The 17814-nt window shown below is 34.6% G+C and overlaps 1 protein-coding gene across 1 annotated transcript; it reads right to left on the bottom strand.

The window, feature by feature from the left end:
* Positions 1 to 3172: 3172 nt before the first annotated feature.
* LOC132165615 (NADPH:adrenodoxin oxidoreductase, mitochondrial) lies at positions 3173 to 9202 on the bottom strand. The gene is made up of 13 exons (XM_059576249.1): positions 9004 to 9202; positions 8703 to 8807; positions 8340 to 8453; positions 8179 to 8232; positions 7893 to 8009; positions 7325 to 7434; positions 7163 to 7236; positions 6111 to 6172; positions 5676 to 5874; positions 5383 to 5443; positions 4506 to 4573; positions 3797 to 3939; positions 3173 to 3683 (listed from the first exon to the last, which is right to left on the bottom strand). The coding sequence occupies exons 1-13, from the start codon at positions 9118 to 9120 to the stop codon at positions 3450 to 3452; spliced, it is 1458 nt and encodes a 485-aa protein (XP_059432232.1). The 5' UTR covers positions 9121 to 9202; the 3' UTR covers positions 3173 to 3449.
* Between the last annotated feature and the right edge of the window lie 8612 nt (positions 9203 to 17814).

Genomic DNA, 17814 nt, shown 5'->3' with positions numbered 1-17814 from the left:
TCGCATAGTAAGTAACCAATGTGAGACTTAAACCACATATTGTCTATGTAAATTATTCATCTTCCTAATATGAGAACGCGGGCCATGATGTTTCATATTCAATGCATGCCTCAATGTGGCCTTGCCTATTTCTGCAGCAGCAGGGCTTAAAAGCTTTTATGCAGAGTAGGATTCTTGATTTGTTTTTTAATATTTTCTGCATGGGCATGGAGAGAAAGATTGATGAGCTTGCCATATCCTAGGGCACAGATAATTGAGAGTAACATAAAGGCAGCAGGTTCATTGCACTGCAACTTCCATCAATGGGTCCATGAATTATTGGGACTCAGGATGCCTGAACCTCACCGTACGTACTAGCACTCAATACCTTGATGGAACTCTGATTAGAATGTGTAAACTTTACCCCCATATGCCCTGCTTTGTTTTTTGTTGTGTTTAGAGGGAAAAAAGGCACTTTTTTCCAGAAAAATCTGTTTCTTCCATGTATACTTTAATGGAAGTTCAAGTTTAATTACTTTTGAATTAACGGGTCCTTTAATTTCTGAGAAATTGATTCTAAACCTAACATAATTAGTTTAATTATGTTGATTGACTTATTGACAAGAAAGATAATCTCCCATGAACTAATTTCAACATCTTAATGAATTGTGTAGAAAACATTGAGCAAAAGACAATGATGGTAACCTGACACATCGACTAGATGATAATATAGTAAAATGAGTTTAGTGTACTAGTTCAACTGTGGTATAAGTTTAACACTTGGAAAAATCTGTCCATCCCAACTCATTGCCCGTGTGCAAGTGGGTGATGCAGACATTTAATTTCTTATCAATCAACCGGCATATTATCTTCAAATCAATTTCAGAGGGCAGAGAAAATATATATATGAAAAATGCTTGGGGTTTTCGGTCTTTACCCACTTAGTCGTTTACATTTTAGCGACTTATGTAATAAGTGACACGTGAATTGTTAAAAGGAACTTGTAATAAAAACTATAAATGCTAACAATGAAAACCATTGGCTGTGGTTTCTGATGTTTGCCATATTAAAAATATATATATGAAAAATGCTTGGGGTTTTCGGTCTTTACCCACGTAGTCGTTCGCATTTTAGCGACTTATGTAATAAGTGACACAAGGGACTTGTAATAAAAACTATAAATGCTAACAATGAAAACCATTGGCTGTGGTTTCTGATGTTTGCCATATTCTCTACAGCAATAATGAAAAAGTAAAAAGTCTTTGACAAGAGAAGAACCCTCCCCCCATGGACATGTTGGTAGCTGAAACTAATGGCTGATAAAGCCAATGAAGCAGCTCAAATTCAGAAACCATGGCAAAGTGGGCAATAATTATAAGATACCAATTTCCTTTGTTTGCAGGGAGCCCAGGAAATTTAAAGAAGATGATAGGCTGATAGTGATGGCACCTTTCAGAAATACTCAACCAATTATTTAGCCTGTCAAGTGTCAATCTTAAATAATATTTTCTGCCTTTTAAAGGGTTATTTCCAGGAGTGATTAGGGTTTTAATATGAAGGCCCTGGCCACCAAACAAGCTTGTTTTGTCCTAAATTTTCTGCAGTTGACATTTCAACTGCAGAAATTTTCAAATGCCCGGTGAGTCATGCAATGCAATGCACCAGAGAACAATAAAGTCAAAATAGTTGAAATCATTGCAGTTCATCCTCGATAGTAGTGCTTAGTATTGAGGCAGGTTTAGGAAACTAATAAAGTCACAGCATCTTCATTGAATGGTTCAGTTTAGAGCAGTTTCTGCAGAATATATAATTGAAGGCATTAGGACGTGGACAATTCTTTTCCTGAAAAGGAAAGCCTCCTCCAGCATATATACCAGCTGAATTTGGCAATCAATGGTAGGAGGTTTTTTAGTTGGATCCTTCACGAAACAACTAAAAATTCAATCTTCCCATGATAAAATGCATCACAAGCGAAGACTTTTAAGTGGCCAATCCCTTTAAAAGATGGCAGCTTTTGCAAGTGCTTGGCATTGAAAAACTAGGTGGGATTTGACTTTTTACACTACCTATTTATAATTACCCTACTGCTCAAGAAAAACCCTTTGCACTAAGTCTAAGGAGCTTTGCAATTACAAGGGAAATTTATAAGCTCTTACAAAGTTGGAACTTTTAGGGGGTAATTCTTCCAATCATGCATCAAAAAGTAAAAGATAAGAAGTCAATGGAAAGTTCTCAATTCTATGAATGATTCATGAAAATCTGAAAAGCTAGCACATGAGAGAAGATACACAGAAGATCACAGCATTGCCTCCACTATGTTTTTCATTATTCCTTTCATGCATAGTCTGCCAATACCAAAATTTGCTACAGTGAGTGGAAGTGTGGCCTTGTTTAGAGGCCAACTCTTTTTTCTTTATTCTTTTTAATTTTTTTTTTTTAATAATTTTCATTGATTTTCAAACCAAAATAAAAAAGAAATAAGTTGAGTTTTTTGTTTTCAGAACAGGCTTATTTGGGTTTTGTGATAAGCACTCCAATGCAATCATCAGTTGATTGAATGAATAAAAATTCCCCCAATTATTAGGATGTTAATAACACAAGGCTGAGAAGCATAAGACCGATAAGAGTCAAAAGGATTTGACCATTAGACGAATATCGTTCGTTCTGATTATAAGATAAGATAAATGCTCAACTTTATGAAAATTAAAGTAAATTTTTCTAGTCCACTAAAAATGTTTTCAGTTTGAACATGATTTTCGGTTATTCCAAACACTAATAAATAGAGAAAATAAAACATTTTATGTCTAACCAGACGTTTAGACGAAGACTTGGTGTTTCGTATTTTCAACATTTTATTATATAAATATTTTCAATTAAGCTAGTGCTTCCATCCACTAGTTAAAGCAAAAATGTTTCAAGCACCCACAAAACTAATTGTGTCCCTTGTTTCAAAGAGAAAAGGAAAGGTTAGTCAGATTTCATTTAATAATTAGAGATATATTCAAAGCTAAGAAGTGATAATTCTAAGGATTCCCACAAGAGTAAGTAGAGATCTCTCCTACATTACCCATAACATGTGGATGGATCAATTTCATTGAGACATTTGATCTTAAACCCTAGATAGGGTCAAATTCAAGACTTCTTTATAACTACAATAACATTCTAAAAGTTATAAGAAAAGAAGAAACAGAGGAGAACAAAGACATTTGCCACCAAGCTAAGACATAAAAAGAAGGAATACTTGCGTTAAATAAAATAAAAAGAGATTACAGCCTCGAGGTTAATGAAGATACAATGAGTGGGGAAAGACTTTCCCTTTATTAAAAATAAAAAAAGAGAGGAGATTTTTTCTTTCATTTTCTGTAATAAGGATTAAAAAAAATGATAGTATTCGATTAAGGTTTTTTTTTAAAAAAAAAAAAAAATGAAAAAAGAAAAGAAAAGAAGATCCTCTGAAAAGGGAAGTTGATTTATTCCATGGCGACTTGCAGGAGCTCCTCCGATGTGGTTAATTTTTCCCTGGGTTTGTTTTTAAGACTCCCAAGCCTCCTTTCTGTAGAGTCTATCTTTTCCCAATCACTGAATGGTATAACTCGGACGTTTCGGTTCTCTAACAAGTGAAGAAGACCCTCTCTGCCTGGCTTGGGCAGGCCAGATTTTGTTGCCAAAACTCCTTGATCAAGGTCTTCAGATATGCTCAAAACCTGCCATATCAATCAGCCAGATTAGCAGACCTCTAACGAGATCTATGATAGGCAAGATTAGATTTTCATAAAAAGTTGTACTTTCAGTCAATGTGGCTCAAGAGACTGCTTACCGTTTCCTCAGCACAATAGAGATTTGTAGCAATTATTCCGGTTGGTCCTCTTTTCAACCACCCACAAACATACAAACCCTCAAGCAGAGTCGGATCCCCTGATGTATCACGTAGAACTCGACCTCTAATGTTCGGAACCACACCTGGATACAAAGCCATCATATGGGTGAGCATACAAAGTTACTAGGTAATGCAATTTGGCAAAACTAAGATTCATTTGTGAAGAAGTTGTGTGGCAGGTGGCCTTCAAGGCAACTTACATAAATTTAGTCTCATTCCGATTCTATTCATGTTGAGTTTTTTAAAGGTTCATAAAATTCAATAGATCAAGTAAGCAAAGAAACTGGTGAAAGAGTTAGAAGTCCTCGAAATATATACTACCTAGTGATTGCCTATCAAATAAAGGGTTTGGATTGGCCACACACTCATTTAATTAGCAAATGTTTTAGTCGTAAGAAGAATTGAACTTGATGAGTAAATCCAAAGTAGCAAGCATGTACTCAAAAAGTTTTGAAAATTTTCACCTTAGATAATAATATTGAAATTTTTATCAAGTATATTTGGGAGAAAATTGAGAGCTAGTCTGGAGAACTCTTCACTTGATATAACAGTATATGCATATCTTTCCCAGAGCAAATATAAATTGCAAGCAATGAGAAAAGAAAAGAATGAAAAGGTCCTACTTGGTGCATTCATTCTTATGTTTTACCTTTCTGATGATCAAAGGGCAAACCATCGACTGGAACTGATTTGTAACCAATGCTCTTTAGCACCATCCTAAAAGAGAGTACATTACCTGATTTCAGTGATATGGATTAAATATATAGTAGACAGCTTAATTTGTTCATTCTTTTTGTAGGGTTCCACTGATCATTTCACCAAGAACAATGGAACTCATTCTTTCTTACAATGATGTGACACAACACAATTTGGAATTAATTTTTTTTTACTGATATGTACTATTAGAATATTGATTAAATGATTAAATTTACTATTTTCTATAAGTTTACGCTTTTAGGATAATCAGTGATTCAACATGATATTTGAGCAGTGATTCTAAGTTCAAATTTTGACTCTATAATTTATCTCTCATTTTCATTAAATATTTCACATGTTAGACTTTACTTATTGAGGTTGATTTTGCACCAACTCGTGAGAAACAATATTAAAAGTTTAAATCACAATTTTTTATAGGCTAAAGTTTTTAAAACAACTAATGATTTGAGATTTGCAATTAAACACCAATAAAGTACTAGTAAAATGATTTTTTTTTTTTTTAAATGATGGGAACCCTCGCAAGATAGAGCCACTTCATGTACCCACCCCTAAAGGATAAACCTTGGACCCGTGTAATACACCCCCACCACATGGATTGGTTAAATCTAACTTTTGCTAAGAGTGTAGCCCAAAGAAGTTGTTTGCATCCAAGGGGATTCGAATCTTAAGCTTAATGGTTATACCACCGAAGTCTAAAGCCTTCACCACTTGAGCCAATCCTTTAGGGTTAAAAGTAAGATTAAAGTAAGATGATTTAGTAGTTTATTAAGAGAACAATATGAATGGACAAAGCTTTTAGAAGAAAGTACCCGCATTCAAGGTCTTCATATTGTCCAACACCAACTGCAATACGTTTTCCGCCACCAACACCTACACAAAATTTGAATAAAGCAATGTAACCACTGGCAGTTCGGCAAACCAGAAATACATAGCGTTTTGTTTAGCTTTGAAAAGGATCCCATTTTCCATGACATCTTAACAAGTCTCCCCCGTAATTCTGAAGAATGGACCAGTTAGTTAGGATGATGAATCTACAATAGTGTGCTCAGTGCTGTATAAGACACAAAAATTGCAGCCTCAATGCATTGAGAAGGCTTACTACCTTTAAGAGTTGTCTTCTCAAAGTGCAGACCAGAAACATGGCCTCTTCTTTCATCTGATTCTAGAAATCTATCTGGTTTCTGGAAGAAAACAAAGTGGAGTTCACGTTGACCTGACCTTGGGTAGGAAGGTGCAGTGGCTGCTGCCTTAGAGAGCAACTCGTAAACCCTCCTTTGAATTCGATTATTCTTTAGCTCTTCCTTTGCCAAATGACAGCATCAAAATACAGATAAGATCAGTACAGAGTAAAAACTACTAAAAATATCATTGGGGATTTTCATATTCGCAATGGTAGCAACAAGGACCTTAACATAGCAAACACCAAATTCTTTTTATTAGTATTATTGTTCTTGTCGTTATGTTATATTCTTTTTGTATCAAACATATCCTGCACAATATTGTGAAAAGCAACAGAAATAACTGAGTAGAGCTATACCTCATCTTCTGGTGCTTTAAGAAGATCAGCTTCTTGTATACGAATATAAAGATCTTTAATACCTGCAATAAAATGCCATTTATTTTATTAATTCCACATGTAGAAGGAAGCCTTCTATAAATTAATTATTGCAGGGGTCAACACTAGAAAATTTCTACAATGCATGAAAAAATACTAAAGCATGCATAGTAAAACTTTAATAAAAAATATACATGATTTCAATAAAACTACCGATGCACATGATTTGCAGATGATTATAGACATGGTATAATTGAAAAAGAAAAAAAAAAACAAAAAAAAAAAGGAAGATTGAGGTTGATTCTAAATTTCAAATCCTTTTTTAGTCAGCAAATAACATGTGGAAATTATATCTTTAGAAACTTCAGAATCAGGGCATCTCACACAGTGTCGAAAAGCTCAAATGTACTCTTTACATTTAGGCCTTGTATGCTAAACACTTTCAACCCCTTCCCCTCCGACGCTGTAGCTGATGTGATATATATATAGTGTTAAAAAATGAAGATTGAGGTTGATTCTAAATTTCAAATCCTTTTTTAGTCAGCAAATAACATGTGGAAATTATATCTTTAGAAACTTCAGAATCGGGGCATCTCACACAGTGTCGAAAAGCTCAAATGTACTCTTTACATTTAGGCCTTGTATGCTAAACACTTTCAACCCCTTCCCCTCCGACGCTGTAGCTGATGTGATATATATATAGTGTTAAAAAATTTGTATTGAAAAGTGAAAAAAATTTGTTTTGTAGTGATTGCTTTATTTGAATGGTAGTAAAAAGTAAATTATGTGTTACAAAAAGTGAAAAAAGTGAGAATGTTTGATGTTGATTTTTTTGGAAAAATAAAGTGAATAGTATTGAGGGGAGAGGAAAGTGTTTAACAAAGATAGCCTTATTTCTTTTCCCTTGTTCTGCCCAAATGAACTCCCTATGCACAATTCTTTCCCAGCATTACGGTAAAAAATGCATTTAAAGATAGAAAAGAGAAATGAATCTTTAACTAATGCTGTGCTGAGCAAGTGGACTTAAGAATTACCAAGAACTTCACGTAGCTCTTTAGCAGTACAAGCTGCTTGGACTGGTCCACGTCGTCCAACCAAATACACTTTCCTGCATAATTTTTCTTATTTTATTAACATCAAAAAATGACAGAAAAGTGATAAATTTATCTGGCTGCAGTGAAATGGTAAGACAAGACCTGATAGAGCTCTCCTCTAAAGCAGCCAAAGCATGGCTGGCAATATCAGTTGTTGCCAATTCTGTTGGTGGTCGTAAAAGGATGCGTGCTACATCAAGTGCTACATTGCCCTGAAAGCAAAGAGAGAGGTTTTTTTTTTTCACCAAAAACACCTTAATTTACAAATTCATACATTTGGCATCTCTTGGGGATAAATTAAAGTCACAGGCTTTTAAATCCATCCATGTTTTATTGTTATCTTGCAAATCAATCTTAGACCACAGTTTCTACTTATCTGTTTTTGTTCCAATTCATATTCTCATTTCACTTTTTTTATAATAGCCAGTTCACTCCATCTAGGATCATACTTTTTGATCAATTACAGATCAACAGGACACTCTCCAACTTAACCATGCTCTCAATAATTTCCCCTTGTCCCTGATACTCTAACTAGGACCATTCTCTACCTCAGTAGTTTTGCAGAACATATCCTAAATGCGGTTACTTATTTATGCTGTAACAAGGAACATATGAATAATGATCTATGAAAAAAGGTTTCATCCTTACAATCCATAAAATAGTAAGTTACCTGACCAAGAATGACAGCCGTATCCGTGTTCTTCAAGTCAGGATCTAGGTTTTTGAAATCTGGGTGCCCATTATACCACCAAACAAATTCTCTAGCTGAGTGTATGCCAATCAGATCCTAGAAAAAGTTTGATACATGAAGAAAAATAAGCAAACTCCATTTTTCAACATTTAATCAAAACCCATGATCCTACATAAGATATTACCAAGGATGGCAATTCTATTGAGCACTGAGAAACTAAAGAAATAACATCAAGTACACACTAGTTAGTTCTTATTAAACATACTTCTCCTGGTATACCAAGAACTCTGTCACTTTCAGCACCGTAGGAAAGAACAACCTGCTCAAACACATATAACTTTGATCAAACAAATGAAACATTCAAGACTTAATGTGCATGAAAATGCTATTTCCAGCACAGAAAACAATCTAGTGCTAGCATCTCACCACATGGTACAGCTCACGAAGCTCTGTGAGAGAAATAGAAGATCCAAGTGTCACATTTCCAAAAAATGAGCACCGTTCATGTTGTGCAGCCCGGGAAAACTGGTTCACGACAATCTGTTGCAATTTTTCTGGTGAACTAAGCTTAATTAAGACAAGCATTTTTACACACACACCCAAAAGACCAAACAGAAAGAGCAGTTTATGAAATACCCCATAGAAGTGGTGAAGTGTAAGACAAATCAAATTGTGACCACATGATCACATTGATAATTCAATGAATGTACCATATAAAATCATAACATAAATAAATACACACTCTATAGTCTACATAAAAATTATCACAAATTCGTACAGTGGTTTTACCTTTGTTTCGGGATGATCAGGTGCTACGCCGGACCGGACGAGTCCAAATGGCGTCGGCAATCTATCAATGATATCAACTTGCGCTCCTTGATGCGCCTTCAACATCTAATAACACGCAATTATTCAAACACAAGAACTTCATTTTCCATCAATGCATTCAAACACAATAGAAAACCAACACTCACGTTTGGTTGCTAAGAAAACTAAAAAAAAACTTAAGCTAAGGATTTTAATCTTAACTAATACACACAAACATGTGTGTATGTGAGAGAGAGAGAGAGAGAGAGAGAGAGAGGTTTACCTTTTCAGCGGTGTAGAAGCCAGCGGGTCCACTCCCAACAACACAGACGCGCAAAGGATGGGAAGAAAGAGTTGAAAAGCTTCTTGAAAGGAAAGTCCTTGATTGGAAAATCGCCATTTTCGTTGACAAATTGAACTTCGTGGAGCTACAGAGTCTCTCAGAGCTAGGGTTTTAATTTCAAATATTCGTTTTTTTTTGTTTTTTTGTCTCTCCGTCTTGGAAGTAGTTGGAAGGTGGAGTAGAAATTTAAAAACTAACCAGATGGGCTGCAAGGCCCGATAGATTTGGTGGGTGGTGGGCCTGAGGCCCATGTTAGTGATAATGGGCTACAATTACAAAATGAACGGCCGGAATTTGATCTTTAATAAAAAAAATTTCATGCACATTACGTACGTATTTTTTATCCACGTTTAACGCCCGATCAAGATTCAGCCTTGGTCAAACAGATTGACTCGAGATTCTGTCTTCATTCTTGATTTTCAGAATAAAACCTCAGTTAATTACTCTTGTGATTCAATCACACGTTTGGGGCTGACTTGTAGGGCATCACACGTGGGACACAAATCATCAACTTTTCGCACATGATAGTTGAATTACGTGGCATTTGGACACAAATCCCACGTTGTACCAAGTCAAAATACTCATGGGGTAGTAAAAGTATGAGGGTAGAAGTTATGCCAAAGTGAAGACGATGAAATGACTTTCATTTAATATATGTATTGACTCAATATTCTCTTCTTTTCTTTTTCCCCTATAGAGCTTCGTCTCTCTCTTCTTCGCTGGTTTTCTATAGTACCAAACCCAAACCTTGAAAAAATCTTCGGACACCGACCTAGTGTCTTCTGTCAATGATGGTGATGATTCGACCACTTGGGGGATTGCTCGTGGTTCATGCCCCTTAGCATATTTCTTAGGAGGGTTGAGGGATGTTTTGAGGTTTGTGTCATTTCTCTTACCTTAAACCATTATCTAGAGGTCGATCAATTTTCTTGGCATTTGTTCAAAGAATTTATAGAGTCGTGTCATTTATTTGGCACAAACCCTCTTTATATTATGCTCAGTTGTACGTAGTGATATAGTTGTGTTAAGGCTTGCAGTAGCCTGTAGGGTACTTTGTCCGGTTTCGTTATAAATTTTCACCCCCTCTTCCTATCCTGTTTGCTTAGGAAAAGAAAAACAGTGAAATGACATTACCTTAAATAAATAGAGATTATGCAACCATTTGAGATGGCTATTAGGCAAGAAGCACCCATGATATATATGTGATCATTATTACAAAGAAGTTAGATTTAACAAGAACTAAGAACATGAATGGCTTTACCCTTTAATTAACAGTAATAATATAAGGAAAATTATAATCTTCCTAAATGTGATATGATATTTAAAATCATTAATAAATTAAAATTTAATATTGATCATCTCAAATTCAATAGTAATTTTAAATGTCACGTCATATTTGAGAGGACTCTATGTCCTCCTGACCATAATTGCCGAACCAAAAAAAAATCTCTAACAACCAAAAACGGAGAATGAAACAAATCTCAACCACCAAACTCAGAGGTCAATCGCTATTCCAATTTTGCAGCACATGGCATATGTATTTCAACTGCCAAGCCAATTGGTCAACCTTGCGCTATTCCGATTAGTTGCATTAATCATTTCAAAGAAAAGAAAATCAGCCAAAAGTTATCCATTTACTGTGCTTTATTATAGTCTTCTCATTTATTTTAAAAGTTTAATAAGTTAATAAAAAAAGAATAAATTTAATTATTTTAACATTCTCTCTAAATTAGTAAGGCTTAACACAGGTTGATTTTTTTTTTTTTTTGACATGTCCGCACAAGAAGAAGAAGGATGATTCAAACTAATGACCTCCGTTTCATTAAGCGTGGTCACAGCCGATTAAGCTACCTGTTGAGAACAATAGATTCAAATTTCAAACTCAGAACCTTGTATGATTTAATTAATTACCAAAAATAATTTAAAGCTATTAGATACAAGCATATTGTCATTTTCTATCTTTTGTTCTTACTTTATCTAAACAATTCATGTTATCCATCTCTCTTTGGAACCATGTTAGGCCAAATATCACAATAGATAAAGACATTTGTAACAAACTGAAAACACTAGTTACCTTATTCCATAAGTTATGATCATGGCTAAACACCCTACTTTATCCCACCACTATTCTATTTTATTGACATTGGATTGTTAATCGGATTGGGATTTACAGCATTTATCTGTTTAAATAATTTCGACAATTAATATGAAAAAGTATTTATGAAGCTCGCTTCTCTAAATAAATTTTGAATTCTCAGACCACCTGCTTGAACAAGTGAATTTTAAGCGGCTAATGTGCCATAGCTCCATAGATCTCAATCTATGCCAATCAACTTTTGTTAAAAAAAAATAATAATAATAAATAAAATTAAAGACTGATTAACATTATCATATCAAGTAGATGTGTTGTTGGTAAAGTTATTCGTTATCTTGTGTAACATAAATTACTTTTATAAATCACTTTCAGTTCTTTGTGAATAAATGATAACTTTTTTCATGATTAAGGCGATTGAAAAAAAAAAAAAAAAAGCCCTTTAGTTTTGTACTCAATGATCCAAGACCCATCCGCAAAAGCCCAACCCAAAGCCAATAAGATAACGGGTCGGATCAAGAAATTTAATTTTATTTGTTTAACAGGACATGAATGAGATGACGTCATAATTGACGTAAAGATGACGTTGAAATATTTCGTAAAAATAAAATAAGCACCAAAAATATAAAATAAAAAAAGGATAAAAAAATAAAAAAGGCAGAGAAATAATTACCTGGTGGGGCCGAGGTTGACGATAATAATAATAAAACAAATGAAAAAGAAGTTGTTAAAGGTCGGCGTCCAGGTCCAGCGTTGGATGGTATTTGCTTTGCAAAAAGGCGGGGTGGGGGGGGTAGTGGGCCCCCATGTTGGGCCCCACGGGCAACAGAGTCCAAAAAAACTTTAGGTCGCTTTCACACATGGGAAAGCCCAAGCAGAAAAAAGAAAGAAAGGAGTTCTGTTCGTAGAGAATTCATACGGACCATCACGGGGCTACCCGGGCCCACGGACCGCCACTCTGACCTCTTTCAACGCCCCCTTTGATTTTGGTGGTCTAACCTCTTTTTAACCGCACTTTTTAAGCGGGTCAATTAGTTGTGCCCAAATCATAATTCAAGTGGGCGTGGGGATCCTAGACATGATGAGCCACACGAATGTTTTTTTTTGTGTGTTTCGTTTGTTGTTGATGCTATCAATGATGTCAAAATTCTTGCCTTTTTTCTAGCATAAGAAGCACTTCTTTTTTTTTAAAAACAAAAAAAGGGAAATGTGAGTAGCGCGCATTTTTGATAAGGAAGTTTGTAAATGATTTTTATTCGAATCCGCATTTTGGAAAACGTGGAGAGAGATAAAGTTTTCATTTCAATTAGGTTGGAGGAAATCTTTTGAACCTAATTTGTTAAACTGACATCTGCCTATAAAACATGTACGTGAGAATCACGTGCTCTAAGAACATATGTCAGTGTAATAGATTAGATTTGAAAAAAAAATTTCTAACCCAATTTGAAGAGAAACTTTACCATTTTCAACATGTGTTTTTCATTTTAAAGTTTTTCAAGAATATACCAAATGGGTCATTTTTCATTCCTTTCTCCTCTTTTCTTATCAAATATAATAATAAATTTAGGTTTCATCCCAATTTTTTTCTTTTTGGATGGTGTTTATGTCTCTCTATCTTGGCCATGATGGGGGAGTTAGGGGGATAATGGTTTCATCATTTGGCAAACCCTAGGGATTCATTTTCCTTTGGTAGGGTGGCGGAGGGGAAAGTAACAGTTGATATTTCAAATTTATGGCAGTAGTAGTACCTAGCTTCTTCTTTTCTTTTTCTTTTTTTGACCTTTTCCTTTTCTTGAGTTAAAATCTTATTCAATTCTATGGTATATTTTCCTAGCATTTCATGAAAATAATTTAATGTAATCTCTAATAACATTCCCTTTCTGTTGAAAATTTGTACTCCAAACAAAAAGAAGGTGGGGGTATGGAACAAAAGTCGTTGTATTGGAAATGAATAATGATGATAATGAATACATAATATTTTTTTTTTATAAAAAAAAAAAAATGTGGAATACAATCATGGGGGTCCGAGAAATAAAATGGAGTGATTAAAAGTATATGAACCGACAACTTGGGCTTATAGAAATATTACTTTAGCTTTGAATATGAATTTTTGGTGTGTATTACTTTACACGTGTGGCACCATGTGGCTGCTGACCCATCTCATCCTTGGTTCGTCTTCTTGTTATTTGGACCGGACATTGGGTAAAAAGTTCGGTTTGTAGTTGTCAGGCATGTGATCTAAGCACACATTCTTATGAAGTTCGACTTGGTAGCGATTGGATTTGAGGGGAGTGAGCCATTTTTTTCAGACGGCAAAAAGTAAGAAAAATTCCAAAAATTGGAGGTCGTGCATATATATATATATATGAGATGCCCAATTATTTTTATTATTTTAAATTAAGTTTATGAAGCGTGATTTTTCTAATAAAGAATTAATATTCATGCACTAAATGTTACGGAGGATCACTTATTGTCCTAAAGCTAATGTGACGACATTACGCGATTCTCTCAACCAAAAAACTAATTTTCATACACCAAATGTTATGGGAGAGTTGGAGACTACTACATCTCTCTAAAGTTTATATGGCATGGTTTTCTCAACCAAAAAAACTAATATTCATGCACCAAATGCTATTGAGAGATCACACCACATAGACTTTGGAGTCATATGGGATGAGAGAGAGAGAGAGAAGAGGGGGGGTGGGGAGGGGGGAGGGAGGGATAATGTCATGTGTTGGTGTACGAAACCATCAGTAGCCTCAAGCCGCCTTTCAGGGAGGAGATCCGCCTGCAAAAGAGGTAAAAGGCGTTAGAAGTCTTTCAACCGTAGAGGGCAGGAGGGACTCTAACGCCCAAGTCGATATGGAATGTGATCAAGAGCTCTATGGTGAGGTTAGAATATTATTGATAGAGTGTGTATGGGTAGGTTAGACATTTGTATACCTTAGACCTTATATACCAGCACTCTGATGCCCAAGTTAGTATAAGATATGATCAAGAGCTCTATAATGAGGTGAGAGTATTATTGATAGAGTGTAGGGTAGGTTAAAGATTTGTATACCTTTGGCCTTATATACCGGCATATTGAGCTTTCTAGAGTCCTCTAAAGTCTTCTAGAGGAGTCATGGTGTCTCGGATCGGGTCTAGACGTCGGGTCACAAACTGGCCGAGCTTGATCTAGAGTGTGGGCTTTCTTCTTATATGGGTATTTACTGGGTCCTCCAATATGTATTAAAATTTCATGTAGCTTATGTGACTTGATTTTCCAACAAATAAACCAAACTTTATATACCAAATGTTATAGGCAACTACGCCACATAAAATTTCAGATGACCGAGAGTGGGGAGGATAATAGGGTAATGTATATTACTCAGCAATATGTATTAAAATCCCATGTAGGGATGGATGGATGTAGGGGTAAAAAGGATTTCTCAAAGCATCCCCTTCTTAGCCCCTGCATGGTGGAAACGAATCTTCTTCATTTCATTTGAAATTGAGAATATCCATTTAGTGTAATTAGGAGGGCATACTTGTCCAAAAAATAAAGGGAAATTATATCAAAACGCCTTGGATAAGCACACCAAAGTTTTTTTTATCTCCCTAAGTTTTTTTTTGACAATTTACTCTGAGTCAATCGAAATGTCAAAAAAATCCTTACCGTCAATTTTTTTTAACTGCTGTTAGATTGGTTGAAATGCACCGTTTTGTCACGTCAGCATAATAATTTTTTATTAATTTAATTTAAAAATTAAAAAAATAAAATAAAAGGGGTGGCTACAACCATTATGGGGTGGCTTCCGGCCACTCGGGGTGGCCTGCTTGGGTGGTTAGGGGTGGCCCGCAGGCCACCACTAAACCCTGGATGGTTATGGGTGGCCTGCGACCACCCCTTGGGCCCCTAACCACCCTTGGGCTGGCCGCGAGCCACCCCTAGGGTTTAGGGGTGGCCTGTAGGCTACCCCTAACCATCGAAGGGGTGGCCGCAAGCCACCCCTTCGGTTTAGGGGTGGCCAAGGGTGGCTTCTGGCCACCCCTTCTATTTTTTTTTTAAAAAATTTAATTTTTAAATTAAATTAATAAAAAATTATTATACTGATGTGGCAAAATAGTGCGTTTCAACCAATTTAACGGCAGTTAAAAAAAATTTGACGGTAGAGATTTTCTTGGCATTTCGATTGACTCAGGGAGTAAATTGTCAAAAAACTTAGGGACAAAAATTTTTTGGCGTGCTTACCCAATGTGTTTTGATATAATTTCTCAAAAATAAATAAACAATATTACCCTTTTTTTTTTGACAAAACAATATTACTCTCCTAAATGCACTAAATGGAGAGAATCTTTTTCCTTGCTCGTTACATTTCTCTTTCGATATGAATATTTAAAAATATGATGGTTAGAAAATGACAATTTTTGAAAAATAAGATGATGATTATGAAATGAAACAATTTTAAAATATAACCGTTAGAAAAGATAAAAATGAAAATACGTGACCATTAAGAAGAAAAAAAAATTAAAAATTAAAATATGACCCTTGAGAAAAAGAAGACGAAATTTTGAAAACATGTTCGTTAAGAACAATTTTTTTTTTTTTTTTTTTGAAAAATATGATTGTTAGAAATAGAATACAAAATTCCTTGAGAAAAATGAAAGTAGATAGTTATAATAAAGAGTAGGATGTTGGTAATTTAAAAAAGTGCTCAGCTCAAATGTAAAAATGTTTTTTTTTTTTTAAAAAAAAAAAAAACCTTAAATGAAGAGAAAATTTACTTGGCCAAAATGTGAATGCCCTAGCAACTTATTTACAAACTAATAGGAAATGCTAGGTGATTTCCTAGTATTTTCTTAGTGTTCTCCTGATCGTAGATGGATATTATTTTATAAAAATCAAGTCAGAGAAATAAGTAAAGTTTCTTTTTTGTTTTTTGTTTTTTTAAATAATATCCACCTATGAGTCTATGACCAGAAGAACACTTAGCATTTTTCCAAACTAATTTTGTAGACTTTTGACTACAAGTGTCATATGCCTAATAATAGGTGCCTTTGGAGAGGTGATCTTGACCATTGGCTTGCAACAGAAAGCCTCAGATTAGTTTCTTTCAACAAATCTACAAAGTAGAAACTATTAAGGTGTTATCGGAGCAGACAAATTACTGATCTAGTGGGGAGCTTGGAACAATATTGGTTTTGTATTTATTATATGTTCTTCGTAAATGAGACAAATTCAAGATGTGAAATTAGACCCTCAAGATTGATTTGAAAGTGATAGTCCCTATTAACTGTGTCTTTCAACTCAAAAATAATATAAACAGTACAAAAACTTAAAAGAATCTCATTCTCTTTGATTAAGTCCTTTTAATTAATCAACACTTTTTTGGTTGGATATATAATCCTTTGCCATGTAATCATCACATCTAGGGCTGTAAAAATTGAATTATGCTTTAAATCTTAACATTCTATCACTTGATGGAATTCATATTACAACCTTGTTTTTTTGTTTTTGTTTTGTTTTTTTTTTTTTCACACAATTGAAAAAAATTTAAATGAGGTGCCAACATATTAACTATGTGTTAAGATATAGATCATTAAATTTGTGAAATCTAATTTAAACCATGTAATAGATCCTCTTTGTGTCTTAATCAATTAAGATTTGTGTTAGGTTGAATTAGATTCACTCCAAGTATAATTTTGTTGTTAAATGGATCATGAAGCAATAACCCCCATATCAAATATACTTTTGAGGTCTTTTAGATCTCCTATATATCCTCCATCATATATAGCACTTTTGACTCTCATTTATAGAGTCTTTTTGTCTACCGGAAATTTCAAATCTGAATCTGGACCTAAAAAATATATGATCTTGGTAGTTCTATGCTCCTATCGCCCCAGATGGCGTCTCTCCCGCCATTGTACAAGTATCTCTTAATTTCCTTATCACTCCTCCATAAGCTGGTCAGGAACTAAGTTAAAATGTGTTTCCTTTATTAATACTCATTCACCATGAGTCGCTATAACCGATTTCACTAGCAACATTTTCGATTTCCTTCTCCACTTTTGAAGATCTCCCTCGATTTATTAGGTGTGATACAACCACAACTTAAATCAAACTTTGACCCAACTTTTAGACCAAATTTCTCTCCCTCTCTAGTTTAAGGCTCTCTCTCTCATCTATAGGCAGTTTTTAAAAAAAAACTTAAGAAAAAAGTTAGGTTTAAGTTATATCTTTATCATTTTCCCTCATTTATAGACTCTTTTTGTTTACCAAAAATTTCAAATCTGAATCTGGACCTAAAAAATATATGATCTTGGTAGTTCTTTGCCCCTATCGCCCCAGATGGCGTCTCTCCCGCCATTGTACAAGTATCTCTTAATTTTCTTATTTGCTCCTCCATAAGTTGGTCAAGAACTAAGTTGAAATGTGTTTCCTTTGTTAATACCCACAAGATTCACCATGAATTGCTATAACCAATTTTACTAGCAACATTTTCGATTTCCTTCTCTACTTTCGAAGATCTCCCCCGGATTTATGTTTTTATATTTTGACTTTTGTAATTTTTTTTTTTTAACTGTGCTATTTGTTTGTAATTATCCTTACTCATTATTAAAAAAAAAAAAAAAAACCATATAAATAAATAAATATATATTGGTGTTGATGAATCATT

This window comes from Corylus avellana, chromosome ca11 (assembly GCF_901000735.1).
Source record: "Corylus avellana chromosome ca11, CavTom2PMs-1.0".
Classification (NCBI taxonomy): domain Eukaryota; kingdom Viridiplantae; phylum Streptophyta; class Magnoliopsida; order Fagales; family Betulaceae; genus Corylus; species Corylus avellana.
Note: the sequence above shows the minus strand (reverse complement) of the source record. Positions and strands in the feature narration are given on the sequence as shown.